We start from the raw sequence: 27,564 nt of genomic DNA on the forward strand, positions 1-27,564 counted from the left end.
TCTCAGGTCTTTGTATGGTTCTTTGTACAAATTAATACACTTAAAATATTTTTCAAGCTTTCAGATATTGAATCTCTATTTTCATGGAAAGTATGACAACTATAAGATGGTTAACCATGGTTGTATATCTTTCTGAATTTTCTATGGTATATCTTTATATGGAACAGTTACATGACTGCCCTATTTCCACTTATCTATAATAATGGCCTGAAACAGAAATTCCCAGCTAATTCAGACTTCTCTTTTTTTATCTGCTAAGAGTTAGTCCAACCCTTCATAAAACCTATTTATCAGACCTCCTAACAAATAGACTGATTTGAAGATCAGTTCTTGTCATGTCCCCTGTCTGCCATATATTTTAGATATTAATGAGTCACAAAATGCCTGAAGGTATTAGTCTGAAAGAGACTGAGAAAGAGCAGAGGTCCTGAATTGTCAGAAAACAGAATTGTGTCCTTGGGCAAATCTGAGGGTGGTTGGACAGGTTGTATAATCAAGTGATAACAGGAACGATGATTAAAATCAACAGCAACTTCACAATCTTGAAACTAAAATGCATGCTGGTTTTAGGAGAAATCTCAAAGACATAGCATACAAACTTTGGTTACTGTTGTGGAGCAATCAATGGAAGTTTATAGAAGAAGCAATGCACATAGACCATTTCAGTTTGGTTGATTTATGCTGAGCATCTAGTTTGCTGCTACTGTGTGGATAGGGGGGAGTAAGACCGGTTCTTTACCCTGTGGAGTTCTTAGTGTTGGAGGGAAGATATCACACAACTATCTACGCTCACCACAAAACAACTTTGCCTAGAGCCATTGGCATGCATAGGCCAAGCTTCATGACTGCCAGGGCTTTATTTACTTACATTATCTTGAATTCTCTCATCAGATATTCCAGTTTACAGATGGAGAAGCAATATTTTCCCCCTGCATTTTATCATGTTAACAACATAATATGTTAAATGCTTTGCCAAGGACTTAGACTGAAGTCTGACAAGCAGAAGTCCAATCTTGGCTCTGCTATATACCTGTGGGGTCTGGAGGAAATTTCTTAATTTATTTGAGCCACAGTTTTCTCATCTGTAAAACAGAGATAGCAATAGCTACCTAGGCTCTCAGCTTCAATGTCAATATTCTCAGAAAGGCCTTGTTCCACCATTCTAAGGAATCTTGTTCCCATCTCCCCGTCCCTTAATCCCATTACCTGTTTCAGTTTTGTGATAGCCTTTGTCACCATCTGAAATGATGTCATGTGCCACTGGTTTCCATGACTATTGGCAGTTTCTCCACTTGAATGTAAATTTCACGAGCACAAAGACTGAATCCAAAATCTGGTTCCTGGCACATAGTAGATGTTCAGTAAGTTGCATGAATGGGCAGTGAACTAGGCAACAGTTAATAGAAATAGAAAGGAGAAAGGGGCTGTCCTTAATGTTTAATATCCTTGTGAATAATTCCACTATGTTCCCTTAGAAAGAAAACAAATCATTGCATGTTTTGAACACTGCTATTAAAGTAGGTAGAAAGGTTTGAATTTTTTTTTTTTTTACCATAAGGAATGTCTGAAAATAAATTGAATTTCATCATCTATTGCATGATAGTCCATTCCTGACCTGAGCTGGGCTGCAATAAAAGGAGCAGAGAGACAAATACAACACACACAGAACGGGATCTTTTGCACTTGTGACTGCAGGAGATGCTGAGAGAAATGTGTACCCAGAGCTCACCTGAGTAGGTTTTGGCCTTCACGCTCTCCCACAAACAGGAACCTCAGAGCGATTGAAACGTCGTACTATGTCTACAAAAGGCACGTCCAGCCTCTGCTAACTTGTCATTTATCTTTGCCATTGTTTCAGGATTCTGAGAAGCGAACCCCGCTTCATGTGGCTGCGTTTCTGGGAGATGCAGAGATCATCGAACTCCTGATTCTGTCGGGTAAATACCAGCTGTACTTAAAAGTCTATTGCAGATAAAAATTTGAATGACCAACTCACTAGATTGACTACTACAAGGAAGTCAAACAAATTTCTTTATTGTGCTCATGGAAGTTTATTTGACCAGCGATTTTATCAGCAGACAAAAAACAATGCAGGAGGTTGTTCTTACTGAAAAGTGACATCTCCAGTAAAACACTTATATTGCCTTGGAAGTCTGATTTCTGACTAATCAGGCCCAGTATTATGGATGAATTCAGTAGATTTGGCTGTCTTTTAATTATTTTTATTGTTGAAAAAAAATGAACAAACAAAACTGATTCCTTAAAACTGACATGAACAAACACAGATGTATGTGTGTATTTACACACATTTAAATAGTGTGGCAAAACAATACTATGTCTTGTCTATGGATACATGACTGTGACTATGTAATAAAACGTGGAAGGAAGGAAATCTGTCATTTTCCAAATAGTAGTTACCTCTGACCAGGCTGATTGATGAGAGGTATTTTCAGGGAAGGGTAAAAAAGAGACTATAATTCTGTGAAGTATTTTATTTAAAAAAGATTGGAAGCAAATAGGGCAAACGTGGTTTTGTGCTATTATTCTCTTGATTTTCTTACATATTTTAATATCTCATCGGATTTAGAAATGTCAGTGCATTCATTTTTGAAAACCTGTGTGCTTGGTACATCTCACCAAACTGGTTTCCAAAACCAATATGTGCTTTCTCCTTTGAGTATTTGCTAGACAAATCCCCAGAATGAATCTGAGCACATGCACGTGTTTCTGTGTGGATTGCAGCCTGGCTGGCTTTCCTCCTCCTCCTTTTTGTTTGGGGAGATTAAAATCTGGAGGAAATAGCTCTGCCCACAGACTATGCAAAGGGCCTATACTAAGGTTTTGCCTTTGTAGTAGAAAAGGGAAGCTGTAGAATTCCAAAGTAAGCTATGCAGAGGTAGGAGCTAAGGCATATATTCAAACAGATGTGGGGAACACGGTAGAAAAACACCCAAGAATTGTGCTGTGATACACAAGGATGATTCACATTGCCCTTATTTTTGTTGTGTTTATGTTCTTGAGGTGGATTTTCCCAGGAAACAAGTATTCTGTGCCATACAACGTGTGTGCCCCATGCTGCTGACAATTGCATGGAGCTTAGGTTAGATTTTGTGTGTCATTCCTTGTGCTTTCAAGAGCAGGTCTACTTTCTGACAATTTTTTTTTCATCTGTTTTTATTGAAGTTCGATTTGCCAACATATAGTATAACACCCAGTGCTCATCCCATCAAGTGCCCTCCTCATTGCCCGTCATCCAGTTACCTCAACCGCCCTCCCACCTCCCCTTCTGCAACCCTTTCTGACAATTTTATTAAAGATGTTCCAGGGCTACATTCCAAACAAACATGTATTGTATGGTGCTGGCACAGACTATGGTTGAGAGCCAGTACACACCTGGCTGGTGGCCCCAGCTGTGGAAATTTGGCCCATGGAAGATTGTAGGCCAAATCAGTGGGGTTGTAAAATAAAGAATTTTGTGATATGACACCTAAGTAGTCCTAACCATCCAAATATTGTATTAAGTGACATCTCAGAGTCTCAGAGGAAGGTTTATTTCATGAATGTGCAAATTCAAAATTTTATCTTAGACTCCCAACTTTGTATTTTTTTTCCCACTTCTGAAGGAAGATTTTAATTCTGTGGCATGAAGTTGACACATCTATTTTCCTCAGGCATCTGTGGGCTGGGGACTTTCAAGAAACATGGTTTCACATCACCTGCCTATGGGGTGGAGTCCTCCAGCCTCTCTTATATGGGGCTGATCCAGTAGAACCTGGAGACTTTGTCCCATTGATCTTGATCTGCATACCCGTTTGGTCTCAGAATGACTGAGCTGTTAGCCTCTCTGGTATAATTTTGGATGGCACTTGCTATGGAACTTGTCGTCATATCAAATGAGGAAGGCTTAGGGTATGGGAGAACACTGAGGAAGCTCTTTAGAAATTTTACTCAACTGGGGAAGCTTGGACAAACTCTTGGAATTCACATGGCTTTAATTTCTCTGAAAGGTCTTTTATTCAATTTGTATATTAAATTCCTAAAGAAATATCATTGCAAGAGCATGATGATTTCATTTCTGAGCTTACATCTGGCAACTGACCCTTTAGGGAATCCAACCAAATTGTCTTCCAATTTAATAATGAATGAGGTGCTAATGATTCCCATGTTGGACAAATAATTTGGCCTTGCCAGAATAGCCCATTACAGCTGTGTACTCCATTGTTGTATTAACTTACAGAGTGTGGTGTAACCCAAGCCCACTAAATTCCTACTGACATTATCTCCTAGTAGCCAGGCAGATGGAGCCCTGAATGCCTCTGAGTAGAAAGGGAGGAATTCAGGCCTTGAAACTTTCCTCCTCTTATAACTGCCAGTTCAAATTCTGGCTTTATTTCCCCTTCCTGACTCTGGCTTCTGTTTGGGAAGTAGCCAGAGTTGGGATTAAGGCGAAGAGAAGGTTAAAGCTTGCTAAATCATTTGCTAGAGATGCATGAATGAAATCAGGTGAACATATCAGTGGTTAAGAGTTGAGAGACCAGAGCTGAGCTCTAGGAAGCAGAGCACACAGGAAAAGGAGCACAGCCAACAGTACCCTAGAGAGAAACTTGGGATGCATGAGGGTTCAAGTCCTGGGCTGAAGGAAGAAAACTGGTACCCACCTTCTAACATTGGGAGTGTTTGAGGATATAACTACTGATTTAAAATGATACATTTAAAAAAAATAAAAAATAAAAAATAAAACGATACATTTATTAGAATATAGGCCACAAAATGAGTGGTATCTAATAAATGATACACTTATTAGAATATAGACCACAAATCACTTCCTGTGATTTGTCAAAAGGTGATTACCATTCTCAATGCAGATTGTCTCCAGAGCCAGTGGCAGGTCATTCTTTTGATTCTTTTTTTTTTCCTTTTGATTCTTTTATGCATAAATATTCATTCATCCTTTGAGGTTGGATTTGATTGTTTTTTTTTTTTTTTGGTCTGGTGAAAGAGGGGTGATTAAACCAAGTAATGCTGGTTTTGGCACCCGTAGTGTGGTGTGATTATAAAGTAATGAGACATTTTCTGGTGGGTGTGTAAACTGTATTAAAGGCAAGTCCAAAGGGAGTTTGAAAAATGTTTTAAGCAATTGCCACATACACTGAATTATCATACACCTCTTCCAAGGTCATTGCTCTGAAGGATGGTGCTTTTGGGCTGTGACCACATTTGGTCTGTTTGTTTAAAAGCAAAATCAATAGCAAGCTGATCTCATTATAATCACACATCATATACTCTTTCTTTCATATTTGTTTATTTCTATGATTAAAAGTCAAACCTTGGATAAACCAGCCTTAAGAATCCGTCATTCTCTCTGGCCTATAAGATTTTTCAGGCACTTAGTCTACCTTTTTCCTTTGTTTTACTTCTTGGATGACAAGGCTCAGAGAACAGAAATACTGCCTCTGGGAAAGAGACTTAGTTTCCTTTACTCTTGATGTCTATGAAAACAAATCAAGTGGTAATAGGGATATGATGAAAGCATACTTAATTTATAATTAGAGTATATGCCTGACAATTTTGAGTTGAATCTTTATTTCTGAAGAATCAGCTATAGACTAACACTTTTTTTTTTTTTTTTTTTTTTTTTAATGCTTAAGCTTAAGAATGTCCTTGGGTAAAAAGCATTTGCCTCTAAATCATTAGACATGCAGACTCTGTCCTTCAGGGCACAATGGCGCCTGACAGGCAGGTAAATAACATGAAGCTTCCTTTAGAAAAATCAGTTATAAATATTCAACTCAAAACCATCCGACATCTCCCTCTGCCATGTAAACAAGACTCTTGGATGTGTTTGACGGAAGAGGATGAGGAAGCCGGTGGCAGGGGATGACACTGATGAAATAGTGCTTGGTCCTCGTTCAGATAACTCTGCTTTTGTCATAATAATTTTGTTGTTTGAGGAGAGGAGATTTTTCTGGCAGCTGCCTTTTTAACCTTCTGGAGGAGGGTGAGTGGAGGGATGGAGACTGCAGGAAGCCACTTCCTAGATTTCTAATTATTTTTCAATTCCTCAAATGATTCTAATCCTGCACAGAAACAATCCTGGTGTTGGTTGTTTGTGACAGGCCGGGTGTGTGTTGCTTTATGATACCTAGCAACTTGGGGTCATTTTTCTCCTGGAAAGAATTTTAATATTAAAAGCCACATTTGGATCTACATAAAACTGGAAGTTTTCAGAAAATATAAATATAATAGTAATAACAATACAATGTAAATGTATAAATTATAAGAAGAAACAATATAATAAAATGAAATATGTTATGTAATATAATATGTAGTATAACAATATAATGGAAAAAATAGAGGAAATAGGCAAAGAATATGAACAAGCAGTTCTCAGAGAATGCATTTCAAAGGGCCAGTAAACAAACATCTTAGAAGATGCCCAGCCTCACTGTTAAATAGGAGAACAGAAAAAGGTGATACTATTTTCTTCTAATCAGATTTGCAATATTTTAAATGACTACATCAAGTATTGACGAGGATGTGGGAAACTAAGCAATCTCACACAGGAGCTGTCTTTGGAGGGTGGAGACTAAGGATTAAAACTAAAAGTGTGCATGACCCATGACACAGAAAGTCCATTTCTAATTATCTGTCCTAGACAAATACTTGCGTGTTTGCACAAAGGAATCATTTTATGGATATTCACAGCAGCATTGTTTGGATAATGAAATATTGGAAACAACTGACATACCCATCAATGGAGAGAATGTCTAAAAAATTTAGTGTGTTTATATGTTGGAATACATGTAGTAATTTAAAAAAATGGACTCCTACTGTAAGTATCAACAGAGATAGATATGAAAACTACATTGTTGGGTGAAATGATTCTGGGGGTCAATTCAGAAACAATTCAGAAATTCAGTGTTATTGCAACAGGAGACAATATTCAGACAGTTATTACAATATGATATAAACTATGTAAAAGTGTACTCATGAAACATTGGAGGTTTTTAAAAAATTATTGTGTAATGTTTTAAATACACAAAAAGAGTATTGTACTGACCACTCAGCTTAATGCTCTCAATTTTCCATAGTACACATATTTGACATGTGAAGGTATAAAAGAACCTGGAAGCTTATGTACCAGGCTCAGAGCAATGTTGTTTTTCAGGAGGTGGAGAGAGGCCAGCATTGAGGATGATAGTCAAGAGGAATTTACCCAAATCTGTAAATTCACTTTTTAAAAAGAAGAATGCATTCATGCATTATTTGTATGATCAAAACATGAAGTAAAATAGTACTGTTGCTTTTCATGGTGATAGGCAGATTTTCTTTTTAAGATTTTATTTATTTATTCATGAAAGACACACACGGAGAGAGGCAGAGACATAGACAGAGGGAGAAGCAGGCTCCCCACAAGGAGCCCAATGTGAGACTCCATCCCAGGTCCCTGGGATCACACCCTGAGCTGAAGGCAGACGCTCAACCGCTGAGCCACCCAGGCGTCCCAATAGGCAGATTTTTAAAGCTGCTGTTCAAACTGCCTCAGTGGAGGAGACATTAAGGAATCTCTCCTTTAGCCAGAAAGCATCCTTCAAAGGGCAACTATTAATTTAGGTCCACCCTGGTCTTAGACCTAAATTGGCACATTGTGCTGATGGCAGATGCCCCCAGTTTCTATCCCTTAGTCCCTGACTCTGCTGATAATAGTTAGCAAGCAATTACGTCATGCTTACCATGTGCCAGAAAGTGATCTCAGGGCTTTTGTGGTTTATCCTTCTAGACTGTTCAGTGTTTTTACAAAAGTGGGCTCACTCCATATATAATATTTCAGCACTTGCTTTTTTTCACCTATCAGTAGTTTGTGAACATCTCTCCACATTATTAAGAATTCTTATAAATCATCACAACTACCTCATAAGGCTATAGAGTAATTTATTAACAATTCTAACACCAAAGGTTCCAGTATTTTGCTTTATGACCAACCTTTTATAATACATTCATGCTTTATGTATGGATATGTCATTAATTCCATAGTTATCTCCTTTGGAAACATGTTATAGAGCATTCTAGCGCGCACACACACAAAGACAGAACTAATTTGTGTGTGAGACAAAAGGGAGAGAAGGAGGGAGAGAAGGAGAGAGGTGGGACAGGAAGAAGATAGAAGAAGACTAAAGGTAAGATTTCAACATGCAGTGGCAAAAGCAGTGTGGACACAGATCTGGGCGGGTACCACACGCAAGCAGTAGGCTCCTCGTTGGTGGTCGGCCTGGTGAGGAGCTACTGGAATGAGATGCATTCAAAACATGGTGATAAAATGGCATTTGGAAAGACAGCAAAAGATTCCATATGATTCTAGAAACTCTCTCACCTTCGGGTCATCATGGGCTTCTATGGTCTCATGTTTCCTGGGTATGCTGACCTGGAATCTGTTCTACAGCTGGGCATCCACCTGTGGGATCAGCTCCTGTGGTTGTGGAGGGAAGAGAGCACGAGAAGCAAGTAACAATGAGACCAGCAAGTAACACATTGTTGACTTGAAAATTTCTTTTCAAATTAGACTGTGCAACTGAGGTTATCTACAACTCCAATAGCAGTTGTGGCTCTCCATCACTTATTCACCTGGGGTGAGCCTTAGGAAAATCCTGGAAGAGACTAGGATTGGGCCACTTTATATATGGAAATGTCATTTTACCAAGAAGAAGGGCCACTAAATGAGAAAAGATAGTGTAAGAGAAAGCATCTTAATCCTCTCCATTTTTATGAAGAAACGTAAAACTTCAAATGCACTAGCTTTCTTAAAAATGTTTAATAGTAAATATTTCAAACATAAAATATGGAGACTAATACAAGTAATACACATGTACACCAAGCTTTAAGAAATCTTCACATTCTTTCCATGTTTGTATCTTATCTTTTTTCTAATTAAAATACTGAAGACGTACTTCCAGCCCATTTGACATACATACTTCATCCTTTTTCCCACCACCCCTCGCTAAAAGCAACCACTATCCGGAATTGGTGTCTGTTCTCTTTAGCCTCATTTATTATTTTAATGTCATGCCTATGCATCCACAAACAACACATAAAATTGTTTTTATAAATTTAAAAACTATATATAACTGGCATTATGCCATAGGTATTATTTTGCAACTTCATTTGTTCATTCATGTTGTGTTTTTGAAGTGCGTCTGTTTATATGAAACTTCAGTCCCTTCTATTTTCACGACAGTGGGACATTCCACTGTAGAAATATATCACAATGTATTTATCCATTTTCCTCTTAACCAACATTTAAGATTCCAGTTTTTGCCATTACAAACATACTGCAGTAAACATTTGTACACACATATGAGAGTTTGTCCAGGGCATATGATTGGGGGGTTGCTGGGTAATAGATTACATGCCTTGTGAATTTTACTAGGTAGCACCAAATTGCTTCCCAAAGGCATTTGTACCAATTCATACTCCCACCAGCTGCATGTAAGTCTTAATATTACTCCATACCCTTGCTAACTCTTGGCATTGTCATACTTCATAATTTTCACCAATATGGTGGGTGTGGAACAGTATGGTAATGTTGCTTTCATTTGCCTCTCCTTGATGAATTTTGAGAAGCATATTTTCATTTAGGGTTCTTCTTGCATTAGCTTTTTAAGTTTATACACAGGCAATGCAAAATTTACTCTGTCAAAGACTATGAATAATAAAATATTTATTTCTTTTTCATATTATTATAACCAGTGTTTGGAGCTAAAAGGAAAGAGGTGAGAAAGAGGTGTACATATTTTCAAGGAAATATGTACACACATATATTTGAAAAAATATACATGAAAATGGAGAAAAGGAGAGAGAGAGAGAGACAGGGAGAGACAGAGGGAGACAATGGTTATAAGGAATAGAGAGAAAGAGGGGGAAAGTAGAAGGGAAGCTTAATCAATGTTTAGGTGAATGGCTAGTTCTAAAGTGAGGCACAGTGCCTTAGAGCTTAGGCTTTGAAGTCAGGCTGTCTGGGTTCAAATCTGCCGCTTCCTAGCTGGGTACCTGGAGCATATTAATTCCTTAGTCTACAAAATTGGCTTTGTAATAGCATCTCCCTATTCAGTGGACTACATGTAGGTTAGTATATAGGGTAAGAGCTCAGATTATGTTCGTGATTTTTAACAAGGCTCTTAGCAACTGCACAGCTGTAATAATAGCAGTCCCTTTAGAACTAAAGGGAGCTCCAGGAAAACGAGAAGCCAAGTCTGGGCTCTACCTCTTAGCATTTAGATCTACACTGTCCAACATGGTAGTCCCAAACCAGCTGTGGGGACTGAGCACTTGAAGTGTGGCCAGTTTCAGTAGAGATGTGCTATAAGGTAAGATATGCATTGGATTTTGAAGCTTTTGTATGAAAAAAATAATGTAAGTTACCTCAATAATTTTTAGACTCAATTACATGGTATTTTGGATACATTGAGCTAAATACATATATTACTAGAATTAATTTTACCTTTTTTTTAATCCCTGCCTTTTTTATCCCCCTTTTAATGTGGCTACTAGAAAACTTAAAATTGCATCCGTGGCTCACATTATATTGCCATCAGACAGCACTGACATGGAGGCTCTGAGTCTGAACCGATGTGATACCCATAGCAGGTATCACCTCTGACACACCTAGTGTTCCTTCCTACAAACATACTGCAGGAAGGGATGACTAGAGTGCTCAAGGGACATCATGCAGACAGCTAGGTGACAACTCAGACACAGAGTATGCTGTGGCCAGGGGTTCTCCTTCTCAGATGACTGTTTGACTTTGTGACACAGAGTTCCTTAAAAATGTACAGGACAAGCAGAAGGGCTAGCTTGAGGCAGGCATCCCCTGGGGAGGAGATTTGCATCCAGCCCTTTAGGACGTTCACTCCAAAGCAGTTGACCCAGGACTTCCTGCTGCAGGGGAGGGAGGTACCTACCACCTTTGATTCTTAGCATGTCCAAGTTGATTTTATTTGATCCTATTGATATAAGGGGCTTGAGCCTTCTCAAGTAAGCTGCCTGGATGGTGTTAGTAGAATTAGGATTCGAAGCTTGATGAACTAAACAACAATTTATCAGTGGCTTTCAACCTTGACAGCATATTAAAATAAGCTTGGGTCTTGGGGAGCTTTTAAAAAACTACTTGTACCTGGCCCGGTCTCAAACCAATGAAATGAGAATAGGGGGAGGGGAGGAGAGACATTCTTTCTCTCTTTGTTTTAGGGATTATTATGTTCTTGTTTTCTAGAATTAATATTGTTGATGGTATTTGTTCTTCAGTTAAAGAGAAAAAAAAATAGTGTAAGTCCCATGATTTGTTATTTATTCTTAGCTGGTGGTTTAACCTAAATTTCTAGTTCTTTTTTTTTTTTTTTTTTTTTTTTTTTTTTTTTTTTAGAGGGAGAGAGATGAGGGAAGAGAGGCAGAGAGAGAGAAAATCTTAAGCAGACTCCATGTCCAGCTCTGAGCCAGTTGTAGGGCTCCATCTCATGACCCTGGGATCACAACCCTGAGCCAAAATCAAGAATCAGACACTTAAAAAGAAAAAAAAAAAAAAAAAAAAAAAAAGAATCAGACACTTTAACTGACTGAGCCACCCCAGCACCCTTCTAGCTCACTTTTACCCATGAAAGTCTCCTGTTGCTCTTTTTTTTTTTTTCCTTTTAAAAACTAGGTTTCTATTTTTCAACTTTCAGCTGTCCTTGGCCTGCTGACATTAGACAATCCCTGCTTCTACTTGACTCATTTTCTTGGCCCCTTGTTCCAGAGGCATGCCCTCCTCTGCCTTACTTTCTCGTTTCTTTAATTCATCTCTCCATTCTTCTTCTTTGTGAGCTTCCTTCCTTGTTGTCCTGAGGCTAACATAGGCTCTTCTTATTGCATCTACAGGGATAATCACACATATTTATCTTATCCTTCTCTTTTATTTCACAAAATTTTTCATCTGAGCAAAAGAGTGATCAGAACCCTGAATCTGGGGGTGCCTGGTGGCTCAGTCGGTTAAACATCTGCTTCAGCTCAGGTTATGATCCCATGGTCCTGGGATCGAGCCCTGAGTGGGCCTCCCTGCTCAGTGGAGAGTCTGCTTCTCCTCTGCCACTCCCCCTGCTTGTGCTCTCTCTCTCTATCTCTCAAATAAATAACATCTTAAAAAAAAAAAAAAAAACCCTGAACCCCCCTGCCCCCGAAAGGAATCTGATATTGGGTGTTGCCATGGTTCAGTTGTAGACTTGGTGGGCTTGCATTCAGGGAGAACTGAGAGGCTCTTGTTCAAAGAGAGCATACTCTACACTCTGGGAATCTATCCACATGGAGCTTCTGTTCCTTGATTGCTGATGTTCCCAGAAAGTTGAGCATGAGGGTCCATCCTGGGTGTGAGCTGGTTCTAGTTCATGTGTGAACCTGTCTGCCTTCCCCATACTGGAAGGAGCTATGAGCAACTTGCATAGGCTTCATGTTATGTCTGTCCAAAAGCTCCATGGAAACTGGCTTCTTCCTACCAGAGTATCTGGCTGGTCCCAGAGAAATAAGCGAGATTCTTGGATAGAAAGATTTCTGCTAATCCCCTCAGCCCAGATCGAATCTCATCAAACTCAACCTTATAAGATTTGTTTGAAATCCAGCTGACCTCTAGTATACCTTTGTTGGAAGGCTGCTCATCTCTGACAGTTCACCAGGAAGGGTATCATGTGCCCTGTGAGATAAGTATACTTAATGACTAAAAATAGTATATGTTGTTAGATATTTTATATACATAAAATTTTATATTTATATATAATTATGTATTCTATACACATGTATGTATATATTTATATACACACACGTACCTGCAAAGTTCTTCATTCTTCAAGATCTACATTTTCTTACTCCTAGAGAATCTTAGCCTTCTTACAACTGTGTCTCCTCTCTAATGAGACACTGTACTTCTCCTCTAGTCTTTACTCAATTATTGTGACATTTCAGCACCTGATTTCACTTTTTCTACTGTGCTTGGTCTCTCTTCCTGTCTTCTGGTGGCTAGAAAGTGCATGACTGATACAGAGAAAAAAGACAAAACAAAACAAAATATGGTGGTTGTACCAGGCAAATAAGAGTATAAGATATCACAGTTGATTTAACATGAGTAGAATTTCCCCTGAACTGCATTATACCTCTAACTTGTGCTTTTGCTTCCAGGAGCTCGTGTAAATGCCAAGGACAACATGTGGCTGACCCCACTGCACCGGGCTGTTGCTTCCAGAAGTGAAGTGAGTGATTATCTTATTTAATCTAGCACTTCCAGGCCCCAGAAAGAGAAAAATGCTTTCTGCTGGACCAGGGATTCTTGCTTGTGAACAAAAGGCTTTTGTTTCTAATGCAAGGGGGTTATCAAAATGGAACAGTTTGTGTTTTGGAGCGCCTCCTGAATGCCAGACATGGTGCTGGGGAGGTGGTGACCAGAGTAGTCCAAGGTGGTCAGCGCGATCCTTGACTTCAGTGAGTTCTCAGTCTTGATGGGGGGGGGGGGCAAACATGTAAGCAAATCAGTACAATAGCATATGGAGGAGGAAAACAACTGCTTGAATAGAGAAGACTTCCAAGAAGTGATGTCCATTGAGCTGGTCCTTAGAGGATGAGTGGACACTTACCAGGCCAGGAGAAGGAGAGAGGGTGGAGGCAGGAGGATAAACATGCAAGAGAACAAGGGACATGGAAATGAATGAATGGCAGGTTCAATTGGATGTAGGTGGAACAAGGGGTGCAGTTGAGAGAGAAGTCTGATAGCATAGGCTGGGTCAAATGGCACAGGGCTGAGGATCCCCTGAGCAGTGGGGTGTGATCCCAGCAGAGATAAGTATGACCCTGACAGTGTTTGGGACCTTGTGAGAGTGAAGTAGGAGAGAGGCCACTGGGTAAATGGTGGTGCCATTAAATGAGAAAGCAAAGGAAGTGGAGCAGGAAAAGGAAGCTAGCTAATCAGTTCGGTGTGAACGTGCCAAATTTGGCAAACATGTCACCAGAATGTAAGCTGCATAAGGGCAGGGATCTGTGTTTTGTTCCCTGATGTATCCCAAGCCTGGTCCATTGTAGGTATTCAAGAACGAATTTATTTTGAATTCTGGAAATGCAAGTGAAGAGGGCTAATAGATGATCGTTATCCATACAAGTCTAGCATGACTTAAGAATGGAGAGGGTGGCCATTGAAACTATAGCAAATGGATCAGCTGGTTCAGGGAAAGTATAAGAGATGAGAAGAGAAAGTCAGTGTCAGTGAGGGGAGGTGGAGGGTGCTGGTGAATGTGAGTCTTGAAACCTGATCAGAGGGGATGCTGACCATCCAGGGAGACAAGAGGCTCTTACCTAGGAGGCCATTGTCATTGGATGGCTAGTGTTTGTAGCTGATTTTACCAAATGAGGCTCTTTTGCTACTGGAGAAGGTACTAATTCTCCAGGTACACCTAGGAGCAGGAGGTGTTGCTGAGGATGCCTACTAATGTCACGGGTGTCAATGGCTGTCATCAGTGCCAGCTTTTCCTCCTCAGCAACTATCTGGAAATTTCATGATAAGACAGTTATCTTAGTGTTCATAATCTTTCCTGCTGTGCTGTGTTATTTGAGGAGTTTTTGTAAGGTATGAGTTGTGTTTCTCTTTCCAAGAGTCCACATGGAACGAGGGAGGCAAATAATCCTAAACTGCTCGGCTCATACTGTGGGGATCCAGAATCTTCTTATGGTCCCATATTTCATTTCTGTTTTACCTGGGAAAGCAGGTGTAGTGGGCTGCATGAGTTTGTATGACCAGCTTCATGAGACCAGCTCCTTTACAGAGGAGTATTTCCTGGTCTTTGTGATCTTTGGTAAATTTCTTTTTAAGCATCTTTTGAAAAATATGGGTTTGTTTCCTCTTTTAACAAGAACCAGTTCTTTTAAGTTAAAAAAAAAAAAACACTAAGCATTTCCTATATACCAGGCATTGTGCTTAGGAGGCATGTAGTCTAGTGGGAGTGGGATAGAAAGACATAGGACCAGGTGATTTCAGAACTTTGCCGAGTGATCTCCTCCTTTGTTAGCTCAACTACTTGCTTCAGTCCTCAAGACATCCATTTGCAGCAACCATCAGCTTGCCTTCTTGACATGTATTTAGTGTGTTTGAGTTCGGTCAGTCCAACAATGGATCAATGTGGATATCTGAGAAAGGCATTTGTTGCTTCTCTGAGGAACCAGCTCCCTCTGCAGGTTTGCTGGGGGAAAAAAAAGTTCCTTGCAGGTGTGTCCCTTGCTGGGAAGAATTAAATGCAAACAGACCATGAGTTGTAAGTGTTCAGGATCGTGTGTAAACTTGTGGAAGAGGATGTCTTCATATTAATATCTGTCACAAGTTGAAAAGATTCTCATGAAAATTGGAGTCTTTGGAACCATTGTTGGAACTGACTTTGGAATCAGCATTGGACACCTTAACTCCAGCACATCGCTGGGCTGTGGAAGTCCTAAATTCAGATTTCTTTCTTCCTTTGAATTTGATCCTATTGCCATGCACCTTCCCTAAATAATAGTGGAGAAAAGAGAAGCAGGCTTGATGGGGGAAACAACAGAGAAGGTTTGGATTGGTATTTTGAAACTTGGCTGTTTGCATTTGCCAAAGAGGTACAGTGCACTCATAGTGAGAGCCGGCATACCTATCCATTGCTTAGATTGGCAAACACTCATATTACTTATATGAATATGAATTAAAAACCATTTCTTGGGGCACCTGGGTGGCTCAGTGGTTGAGCGTCTGCCTTTGGTTCAGGTTGTGATCCTGGGGTCCCATGATCGAGTCCTATATTGGGCTCCCTGAGGGGAGCCTGCTTCTCTCTCTGCCTGTGTCTCTGCACTTCTTTCTGTGTCTCTCATGAATAAATAAATAGTCTTTTTAAAAAAAACCCATTTCTTCATTGAAAAGCGTATACACTCTATACTGTCCTCAAAGCCCTTTGCTTCTAAATTGTAGTTATTGATGGTTCAGGGTTCAACCAGGGAACCAGAACCACTGTGAGAGATAGAGGATAATATATTTATTATAGTAATTAGACCTTCCACAATTGTGTGAGCTGCTGGAGAAGTTTGTGTAAGGTTGTCCCCTAGGGTTCCGTGTGGTCCTGAAGTCACGGTTGGCAGGCAGGGTGTGCAGTTGGAAAAAAAAAAAAAGTGCTGGATGTGAAACAGGAGAGAACAAGGACAAACTGGAACCCCTGACTGCCTCTCCTCTCGCTGCCTCAACATTGTGGAATGGGTGACTTGCAGAAGGAGCTGTGTGCTTCACTGTAGAGCTTGCAGGCACCTGACCCAAGGATGGGAGAAACTGAGGGAGATATTGCAAGTTCTGAAGAAACCCCAACTCTGCCTTGTGCCAACACATGGATCCAGTTGGTTGGTAATGACGTGTGTGAGCTGCAACAGCACCTGGCACCCAGCACACCATCAGGCTGTGGTTATTCTGTGCCTTCCAAAACCCATGAGGATTTCTCTTGTGGTGAACAGGACTAGGGGTGGGATGGGTCCTCAGAGATGTAGTCAAATGTAGGCTAAATTGACACAATATAAAACTACCGCTGAACTTATTATCCTCTTCTAATTAAAAAAGACCTTCTAGATAGTAAGTTCCTTGAAGCAAGCGCCACACCTATTGCTTGCCATAGTATTTCTAACATCTTGCCTGCTCAGGAAACTATTTTTTTTGAGTGGTTCATTAAAGACTGGGTTTCTAACTTAAGCTATGTTAACATGATTCTCTGTACAACTGCTAACATAGAACTAGTTTGTGCCACAGAGAAGGCTGGTGGTAATCATCTTTCATGCAGGCAAGGTAAACTGATTTGAAGCTTGTTTATGGAAGTGTGGCCCTGGAAGTCATTGAAACCACTGGAACCTGCAAAATCAGGATGAGTTTCAAAATTGTATGCAACACAGGTATCAGTGTAAAGTCAAAGATACCAGTATAAGTCAAAGTCTCTGAGATTTCTTTCTATCCAGGCAAAGTTTATATTCCGATTTTTATGCCTGGAAAAATAATGTTCATTGCTAAATTTATTTCCTGAGCCTGAAATAGCAATAAGAGAATCAGATCATAATGTTGATTATCCATCCACCCATGCCTCACCCATGCCTCCTACACAAACAGGAAGGTAGATCAACACATGGTCATACCCACTGGAAACTGTCCAACATGCATTGGATTCTGGAGATAAACCTTCAAGACTTACTTGGTACTGATCAGGCTGTGTTGTGTGCTTCCTTCTGATCCAGTCCCATGTCCTCCTCTTACCTGTACTCCTCCCCAAGTCTGGGATTCCCAGGGAGGAGACAGCCAAACAAATAATTGGAGCCAAGCAGCATTGTCTCCCCAGGGGCTTCACTCACTCCCCCTCTTTCTCTGACTATTCCCACTCCTGAGAAGAAATGAAGATAGTCTCTTGCTAAAATATTAGAGAAACATATTTTGCAATTCTAGATAATGTAGATGAGCAAGATTTGGGGGCTTCCGGGGAGAGGTTTCCGAAGTGTTGTGAATTTTTTCTTATTATTTCTCCTGTTTATTCTTGTTGCTTTTTTGTTTTTCTTTCTTGGAAATGAACAGCCTTAGCGACAGGAATTAGGGCCATACGAACCTGGACAGTTAAATACATACTTATTGAAGCCCACCCAGTGGAAGGCACTGTTAAATATGCTACAAGGGCCTTGAAAGGGTACAAAGTGTGTCTTCTAGGACATGGTATTTAGGGCAGACAACCAGGCACACAGCCTACCGTGGCCTATATCCAAACACGGCCGGCCTTTCACACACGCCTTTTCTTCTAGAATGAACTGAGTAGCACCAGAGGAGAATTGCTGAACTTTTCACTTTTCTGTTCTGGAGGCTGTCTTTTGGTTAATAAAGTTAAAAAAATGATTATATCCTGTCTTTAGGCTACAGAATTGAGGCTCTTAAGTCCAAATAGATATTGTCACAATATATTGAGCACTTAGTGTGTGCGAGGCAGTATGTGCTTAGCACTTTCTGTGCACTATTCCATTTTAACCTCTGAGCCACTGTTTGAGGCTAATACTGCTATTAATCCTAATTTAGGAAAAATAATCTCGGAGACATTAGGTAACAAGCCTAACACGCCACGGCCAGTAAGTGGAAGAGTATGGAATTCGAGAACCTGCTCTCTTAACCACCGTGCTCAGCTGCTTCCTTCAGATCACATGAGCACCCTGATGGATACTGTTCAAACCAATAAAATGGCTCTACTTTTGTGTCTGTGCAGACAGAAGTCCCAACAAGTATAAAAATGTTTCCCAGAACAGAGCAGGATAAGCATTTTATCTTATAGTTTGAATTTTAAAACTCATGTTCTTCCCTTTCTCTGAAAAACACTGACAATCACTATTGTGAGCTAAATGCTAGTAGACAGTCTGAGGATTGGGAAATTACATGGGAGATTAGAATGTTACTGTTTTCCCTATATTATCTTTGTGATTATAAAAGATGATCACATATAGAACATAGTACCTGGACTGGGAAGAAAGTGAGCATTTTATGACCTATTAGTTAGAATGTAGACGAGTGATCCTCAGATTTACTGGGCATTCACATCACTGGCAGTGCTTGTCACAAGTATCTGTTCTAGAACCGCGTGTCCAACGAGTCCGATGAAGCCTATGGTTGTGCCCAGAAATCTGCATTTTGAAAAGAAGATTCTGATGCATGTGGTCTATATAGCACATGGAGATTGAAGACTGGGGCTACTTTACTATCTGGCCTCTCCTTGTGGAAAGCCAGCACTTCTTGAATAGTTTCCTTTGAGTTCTTTTCTATTCCAAATTCTCCAATGAGAATTTGTGCTACTTTGTATTACTAATTCTTAGAATAATTGTACTCCAGTAATTATAATAATAAAGGGCAAGTTTAATTTAATAATAATGAATACATTTGGGGGAATTTTTGATTAATTGAATGAATCAGTTGGGTACTGATTTATGCAATTCTTACAGAATATGAGGTTGCTTTAATCAATAGAGGGTAAAAGCCCCAAATGATTTCAGTAATAGAGTAAATACCTTCAGGACTGAATACAGCCTTAGGGACATCCGCCTGTGGTACATGTCTTGTTAATACTTGCATATTATTACTTAGAGAGTTTGTTAGTGATTATACCAATATATTTATTCTACCCAAATATATTCAGTATACACTGTGTGCAAGGCACCTGCCAGACTTTGGAGAGAGTACAGAAAATTGTGTAAGACTGAGGCCCTGGTCTAAAGCAACTTACAGTTTATAAAATTTGATGTTGTTTATGCCTGCAAGGACTCTGGATGGTCACAAACAATTACTTTTCCATGACTAATTTATGACCACTTAAATGCAATGCACATTTGAGAGGGAAAAAAACAAATATTAAGAGCAACAGTTTTTTTTTAAAGATTTATTCATTCATTTATGATAGACATGGAGAGAGAGAGAGAGAGAGAGAGAGAGAGAGGCAGAGAGGCACAGGCAGAGGGAGAAGCAGGCTCCATTCTGGGAGCCCGACGCGGGACTCGATCCCAGGACTCCAGGACCGCGCCCTGGGCCAAAGGCAGGTGCTAAACCGCTGAGCCACCCAGGGATCCCCAAGGGCAACAGTTTTTAAGACACATGCATCCTATTTCTTCTTGTCTTTTCCATGTGCCACAGTGTATGTTTCTACCTCTTATCACAGGGCTGGAGTGGCCTTTTGTGAAAAGAGAAGGTCATAAAAAGTAGAAATTAAAGTGACTGCCAATGCCATCTCCAATTCCCTTCTGTGTGACATCTCATGACAGTTCTTCCCCCTGTTATTTCCATGATTGATATAGCACAGCCTCCTGTGGGGTGTAGTCCGACAAGGTCTACACTCCTAAGACTGAATGCTAACTGGGCTGATGCCTCCATTCAGGAGAAATGCTGGAATCCTCACCTGTGTCTATTCATTAAAAAAACAAAAACAAAGGCTTTGCAGGAGCACTGCTCACAGTGTGGCTCCTGTTCCTGTCTCAGCCTGTAAGCTTTTGTCTTAAGACTGTTATTTATGATAAGAGTAAGCATCCAGAAACTTTTAGATGGGTGTCTGGGCAGCTTAGAGGTTCAGTGTCTGCCTTTGGCTCAGGTTGTGTTGCCGGGGTCCTGAGATCAAGTCCTGCTTAGGGCTACCCATGGGGAGCCTAATTATCCCTCTGCCTACATCTCTGCCTCTTTCTTTGTGTCATAAATAAACAAACAAACAAACAAATAAATACATAAATAAAATCTTTTTTAAAAAAGGAAAAGAAACTTTCAGAGCAATTTGATAGTCATTACATGCCTGCTAAATGTAATTAATAATAAATATTGAGTTCATAATTTCTCTTTTTTCATTTTATTATTCTACTAATTACTTTTTATTCTATTTTTTAAAGAGAGAAAGAGAGAGCATGAGCAGAAATGGTAGAGGGAGAGGGAGAGGAAGAAAGAATCTCCAGCAGATTCTATGTTGAGTGTGGAGCCCGAGGAGGGGCTTGATCTCAAGACCTGAGCCAAAACTGATGAGCCACCCAGACGTCCCACTTTTTATTGTATTTTATAAAAGTATTGACTCATGATGGATTTGAAATAATGATTTTTAAAAAGTTGGTCCCTCACCATAATTTGAGAAGCGCTATTTAAGTATCTTTTCTTTTTCTTAAAAAAGGATTTTATTTATTTATAGAAATGATTTATTTGTGAAAAAGACAGAGATAGCAGCTGAGAGAGCACAAATGGGGAGGAGAGAGAGAATCAGGCTCTCCACTAAGCAGGGAGTCTGATGCAGGACTCGATCCCAGGACCCCAGGATCACAACCTGAGCTAAAGGCAGACACTCAACTGACTGAACCACCCAGGCACACCTTTAAGTATCTTTTCTTGATTCAGAAAGTGTTCACCTTCCCTTCTCCCATATTAGTTTTTTTGTTTTAATCTTGTACATTTCTATCAGAGCAGGGCCCTAGGCATTAAATTTTTCACCAGTGCATGATACTGAAAAGATACTTCTTTTAATTACAAAAATCATTAATTTCCTAAATAGCCATAAAATTACTCTTTCAAAACCAAGTTAAAGTGCTTCCAAGATTGATATTTTTTAAAGAGAAATGCAGTTTTAGAAAAGGAAATGGTCTTTTTAAAGCAAAACTTTGTTTATCCTGAAGTATTCTATTAAATTTCTATTGATGTATTAAGCAGGTGGCGGGGTAAAACTTCAGAGTTAAAACATTTAAATAAGGAGAATTAACATTTAAAAATATTTATGTCAGCATGCTTGGCCGATGCTGGCCAATGACTAAGCTGTGGCCTAATAAAAAATAGGTGAGCCAGACTCTTAATCAGCTCTGCTGACAGATCACTGCCCTTGACCCCGTGACCTTACCTATAACGTGAAGCTGCCTATCAGATGAAGGGGTCAGACCAGATGAGCCCTGAGGCCTTCTCTACTTCTAATATCCTTTATGCCTATGAAGTTAATTCCACAATCATTTTAGAATACTTGTATTTTCATTAAAGTTAATTTTTGGAAATTAAGTAAGATACTCTCCTTTGTATACTAAGTATTTCTTGATATAGTCCTTTCTTACCAAGTTAGATGAAAACTATGTAATTCATTTCCTAAGCAGATATAGGCATAAAAATGAAGAAATGACAAAGTCAAAACATTTTATAAAAGTAGGTAAGCAAAAGTAGTGGTTATTCTAGGCATCCTTGGGCTATGACAGTGAGTGCTGGTATGAGAGACAAATGTGATGAAGTTGGCACTCACCACAGGGCTTGCGTAGGGTTCACATGAAAAGAGATTTATTAGGGGCACCTGGGTGGCTCAGTGGTTAAGCCTTTGGCTCAGGTCAGGATCCTGGGATCCAGCCCTCATCAGGCTTCCTACAGGGAGCCTTCTTCTCCCTCTGCCTGTGTCTCTGCCTCTCTCGGTGTGTCTTATGAATAAATAAATAATAAATTCTTTTAAAAAGAGAGAGGGGGAGGGATCCCTGGGTGGCGCAGCGGTTCGGCGCGTGCCTTTGGCCCAGGGCGCGATCCTGGAGACCCGGAATCGAGTCCCACGTCGGGCTCCCGGTGCATGGAGCTTGCTTCTCCCTCTGCCTGTGTCTCTGCCTCTCTCTCTCTCTCTCTCTGTGACTATCATAAATAAATTTTAAAAAAAAATTAAAAAAAAAAAAAGAGAGAGGGGGATTTATTATCCACTTCTTTTTTTCCCCTGACCAATGAACTTGAATCTTTTCTAATTTTTTAGGTGTAACTCAGATGTTGGCCAGGGCCTTCTAAACAGCAATAACTGGCTGCAGACTATGTGCCATATCTCGTGCAAAGTCTAGTATCCTCCCAATGATTCCAAAGAATTCCTGGAGACTTGAGTGTTAGGTTGTCTGGCTCCACAAGCCTGCCTCTGCTGTTTGGTTTCTGCACCGGCTTTCCCTTCTTCCCTCCTGGCTTTCTGACTCTGTTCCCGCCCAGATGTACATCTTGGCCCTGGGGTGCAGGGCCCGAGTCCTCTCTCTGTTCTCACCCCTTCTTTCTCGAGCTCCAAATGTTGCTCACTCTTTCATGCCAAAAAATGCAGCTCAGTACACCCCCCTCCCAAATTCTCTGCAGACCCACCACTGCGTAGCATGAGCTGAATACAGAGGCCTCTGATTCTTTTAACAGGACCTGCCTTCCTTAGACGACTCTTTGGACTTAACACAGTACTTTTTCATCCTGGTAAATAACAAAATTTTATTTTAACCAGATTTGATAACTTGTAGTTTGTGGTAATTCAAACAAGGAGCTAGACTAGGGGGCTCTGCAAACTTTTTCCATCAAGGGCCAAATAGTAAATATTTTAAGTTTTGATGGCTGCATGTGGTATCTGTCACAAATACTCGACTCTGTTGTTAGAATTCAAACACAGCCATAGATAATACGTAGACAAATTCACAAAGTGAAGCTGTGTTCCAATAAAGTTTTATTTGCAAAAAGACAAAACTTTATGATTAAACAAGTTTTAGAAGTATTGCATGTTTAAGAATATAGACATTCTCCCTCACAAACTCTAACAGTATTTATATATAAACTGTAACTGGCATGTAAATATATATTTTCTTTGCTTAACTTATTACTTTGTGTGAAATGCAAATCATCCTTAAATGTTCCTTTAGAAGTAAAGCCTTTCCTAGGTAATATCTGATTCACCTACTCTGAATTACTCTAAAAGTAATCATATTTTGTTATCTTAAAATTTTTTTCCCACGAATTCATTGATCTTACGTCCAAATAGCGTAAATGTGTGAAATGTTCCTGTATATTTTGAATATATATAATAAGTAATGCAAAGCAAAAATCTGTATAAGTACAGTAAAATAATACACAAGGCAAAGGTACTAAAATGGTACCATATAATGTTATTTGCTGTGAATATGTGAAAAGGATACGATACCACTTTTTATAGTATTGCTTTATGGTGGTTATCTGCAGCCTTTTTGGCTATATCTCTGCAGACTTTTTCAGCATGCATCTTCAAATGTGCATCTTATTCATTTATGGATTATATACAGGAACTACTATTATTAGCTAATATTTGAAGTATATCACAATATACTTAGGGTGAGACTTTTCATTTATCATAGTCTTACCTAACTGTGTAGCTAATAGACTTACTGATGATTTTCCTCTGTTTTGACCAAGCTCTTGTCAGATATGATTAAATTTGTCATTATTTTTCTCTTCTAACGTATAGAAAGCTTTTACTTGGAGTAGAAGTGTCAGCTCGGTGACTCCACATTATTTACACTGGCATTTGTATTATCGTCTTTAATCTGAAGGTTCTTGCATAAATCTTGCCCATTGTAGGATGTTTTTAGTCTAAGGGTACATATCACAATCTGTAGATGGACTTGGCAGGCCCACCACTGTGCATTTCAGTGCACTTGGAGCGAATGAATGGAGAAGGCAAGCCTCACCCCCTCTGCTTGTGGAAACCCTACTTTTCCTGGAGGGTATCTGGGATAGTGCAAGGCAAGATCCTCTGGGAGTTGGCTGAGGGCACAGTGCCAACCCAGAAGTTAAATACCAGCTAAAATGCTTTCCTTTTTAAAGAAAATAAACTTAAATGGAGGTCCCAGGAGTTTCTTCCCACATCTCAATAGATTGTATGTATCTACAGAAACCTCACAATTTTTGAGGCCAAAGTTAAACAAAAATGGGACGCCTGGGTGGCTCAGTGGTTGAGCATCTGCCTTCGGCTCAGGGCGTGATCCTGGGTCTGGGGATCGAGATCTGCACTGGGCTCCCTGCAAGGGGCCTGCTTCTCCCTCTGTCTATGTCTCTGCCTGTCTCTCTGTGTCTCTCATGAATAAATGAATAAGAGCTTTTAAGAAAAAACAAAGTTAAACAAAAATATCATTTTTTTCTTATTTAAATCTTAACTTTATATGGTGGTTTAGCTTTTCTTTTGTTTGTTTTTTGTTCACCCAGCTAGCTTTTAGAGCTTGCTAGCTTTTAGAGTCTGGCTAATATTTATTCACAAGTGTATGTTAAGAATACACATACACGGGGATCCCTGGGTGGCGCAGTGGTTTGGCGCTTGCCTTTGGCCTAGGGCGCGATCCTGGAGACCTGGGATCGAATCCCATGTCGGGCTCCCGGTGCATGGAGCCTGCTTCTCCCTCTGCCTGTGTCTCTGCCTCTCTCTCTCTCTCTCTGTGACTATCATAAATAAATAAAAATTTAAAAAAAAAGAAAAAAGGATACACATACACGTTTCACTCTAATATGAGCTCCAGGAATGTTACTTAGTAGTCATTACCTTATTGTCTTGCTGAGGATAGGTGACATATTTTTTTTTTCCTTTTTGATAATTTTAATGAATTATTTGTTTGCTTGGGCCCTATGAGTATATTGTTTATGGCATCTAAATGGAGCATCACAGTATGTTTAAACTGTATTCTCTAATTTACAAAACTAAATTTTTTGCTCTCATTCTACTGTCCATGTTAGCCATTCATCTCAATGTGTTGCTACTACTGATGCATAGAACATTCTTCTTATTTTGTTATTTATGTCCCTGATACAAATGTTAATCTTAATATTTTAAATAATTTACTATCTGAGCACTTGTATGTATCTGCATGATAAAGTAGATTGGATAGTTAAGGCCTGTGAGGAATATGGTGGACAGGGGTAAGTTCTTGATCCATGAAGGGTGGCAGGAGTTGGCACATTTCATTGCCTTTCCTTGGTTTATTGATGCCACATTGAGAAGATGTTTATAAAGGAGTCCCAGTAACTGGTTGTAGGGATATCTCTAGAAGTAAAGAGAAACAACCAACAGTCACTCCCATCTTGAGAGAAGCTATATCCTTTTCTCGGTGGAACAGAAGAGTGTCCTCAATCCTATCCATACAACAAAGTTACCAGAAGGATTTACAGAAATTCTGAGGCCAGTTAGAATCTCTGGTGTGGCACCAGCCATCTGTTTTTTTGTTTTGTTTTGTTTTGTTTTTTTAAGTAGGCTTTGGAGCCCAGTGTAGAGCCCAACAAGGGGCTCAAAATCATGACCCTGAGATTAAAACCTGAGCTGAGATCAAGAGTCAGACACTTCACCCCCTGAGCCACCTAGGCACCCCAGCCATCTGTATTTTTAAGAGCTTCTCAGGTGATTCCATTATACAGCCAAGGTTGAGAGTAATAGTTCAAGAGGCTTATAAGCTGATTAGGTCAATGGAAGGAAAATAAAAAGTGTAAGTCTCAAGAAAGGTGAAGGAACTCAATAGTAGAAAAGAAGTTGCCCCACTATAACATGGAAGAGGTTGGGGGAAACACAAAACAATTTTGTAGCTTCAAGTTGAGGTAGTAATAGACATCTTCCCTTGACTGCTATTGATCGCACAGTGAGGGTTAAGATGTTGGTGGAGACAAAGATTTATAAATCGATCCAAGAACATCCAAAGGGCTTTGAGGCCTTTGGCTTTGGAAGATGGAGGCTTATTGACAAGCACCTCCAAGTTTAGATGATCTTTGGGGGCCTTTTGACTTATGCATATTTTACCCCAGGTGTGCAGTTGCACGGGGTGCTGTCATTTGTCCTAAGGGTACTTTACACCCTAGTAGGAAACCTTACACTTAGAAAGCTTACTTTGTTTTAAAGCTGTGCCAGGGCTCTTGGCCTAACACAGAAAGATAAATGGATCTGCTTTCGTCTGTGCCACTCTTTCGATCTTTATCACATATTACCTTGCTTTTCTCAGAAGAACCTACATCTTGAGCCAGCCTGTGAGGGCACAGAGCCTTCCCTTCCTGTGGCTCCAGGGTCTAGTGAAGCGTCTTCTATCCAATCAGTGTTGATTGAGCCTCTGTCAGTGACCCCTGCCAACTCTGCCCCTGTTGTAGGAAGCAGTGCAAGTATTGATTAAGCACTCGGCTGACGTCAACGCGAGGGACAAGAATTGGCAGACGCCACTCCACGTGGCAGCTGCCAACAAGGCTGTCAAGTGTGCAGAAGTGATCATTCCCCTGCTGAGCAGCGTCAACGTCTCCGACCGAGGGGGGCGCACCGCCTTGCACCACGCTGCTCTGAATGGCCACGTGGAGGTGAGTGCCCTCATCACTGGCGCCAAGCATTCTCCCTACAGACTCTCTGGGCCCCAAGTGGAAGCCAGGCTTACGCTGAGGCTTTCAGAGAGCATGATGCTACCATCCACACACCCAACCTTAGGCAGCGACAGCTAGTTTTAACTGTACAGCCAGGGGTTGAAAAAGGAGCTGTCACCTTGGCCTTTCCTCTGACACACGTGCCATGGGGTTGTCTGTGACATCAGCTTCCTACTGTGTTTGAATTCCAATTCACTGACCTGCCTTTATATTGGATGTTAATTTGACTCAGATTATCTGCATGTTGGTTTTCTTTCAGATGGTCAATTTACTCTTGGCCAAAGGAGCAAACATCAACGCATTTGATAAGAAGGACCGGCGTGCTCTGCACTGGGCAGCATATATGGGTAAGAATTCCATGAATGGAAAGAAAAATGCAAACAACTGTAACCAAAGAAGCTGTGGGCCTGTTGCTAAGCATGTAGGCTTTCTCTTGGGCAAGCCTGACTTCTTTCCAAGGTTGGGATCCAACTGAGTTAAGATTTGGGCCATTTTACTGCCATGTGTTGAGTGCTCTAGTTAGACAGTTGCTCTGTCAGAGGTTTATTTACCTCACAGAGAGGAGGAGGGATGAATCATGGCCTGGACCTCATTGAATGTGCTCCAATCTGGCCTGGAAAGCAGCACAAACGGTGCTTCTTCTAACTTGTTATGGCAGCAAAATGAAGTATTTAAAAAGAAAAAGGACTGGCTAGCAAAGCAAGGACATGAATGCCATTTGTCCTTTTATTTATAAATATTTTGGAAAGAAACAAAAAGGAAGGAAGGAAAGCCCCCTGGCTGTTGTGTAGGTTGAAGTGACAAGGGTCACCATGGATTATCCTGCTACTCTATAGCCGACAAAGCTGAAGTTTGTGGTTCTTGCTTCTGCC

The 27,564-nt window shown here is 40.2% G+C and overlaps 1 protein-coding gene across 6 annotated transcripts in view; it reads left to right on the plus strand.

Moving 5' to 3' along the window:
- The window catches only part of ANKRD44 (ankyrin repeat domain 44), a 327,787-nt gene that overhangs the window by 151,162 nt on the left and 149,061 nt on the right, over window positions 1–27,564 (plus strand). For all 6 annotated transcript variants that reach the window (XM_072741290.1, XM_026002615.2, XM_026002617.2 and 3 more), the window contains exons 3-6: window positions 1,859–1,937; window positions 13,195–13,265; window positions 26,432–26,632; window positions 26,952–27,039. In XM_072741290.1, the coding sequence (XP_072597391.1) occupies window positions 1,859–1,937; window positions 13,195–13,265; window positions 26,432–26,632; window positions 26,952–27,039 (439 nt within the window). The remainder of the gene's footprint in view (window positions 1–1,858; window positions 1,938–13,194; window positions 13,266–26,431; window positions 26,633–26,951; window positions 27,040–27,564) is intronic.

Source organism: Vulpes vulpes, chromosome 16, assembly GCF_048418805.1.
Source record: "Vulpes vulpes isolate BD-2025 chromosome 16, VulVul3, whole genome shotgun sequence".
Lineage (NCBI taxonomy): Eukaryota > Metazoa > Chordata > Mammalia > Carnivora > Canidae > Vulpes > Vulpes vulpes.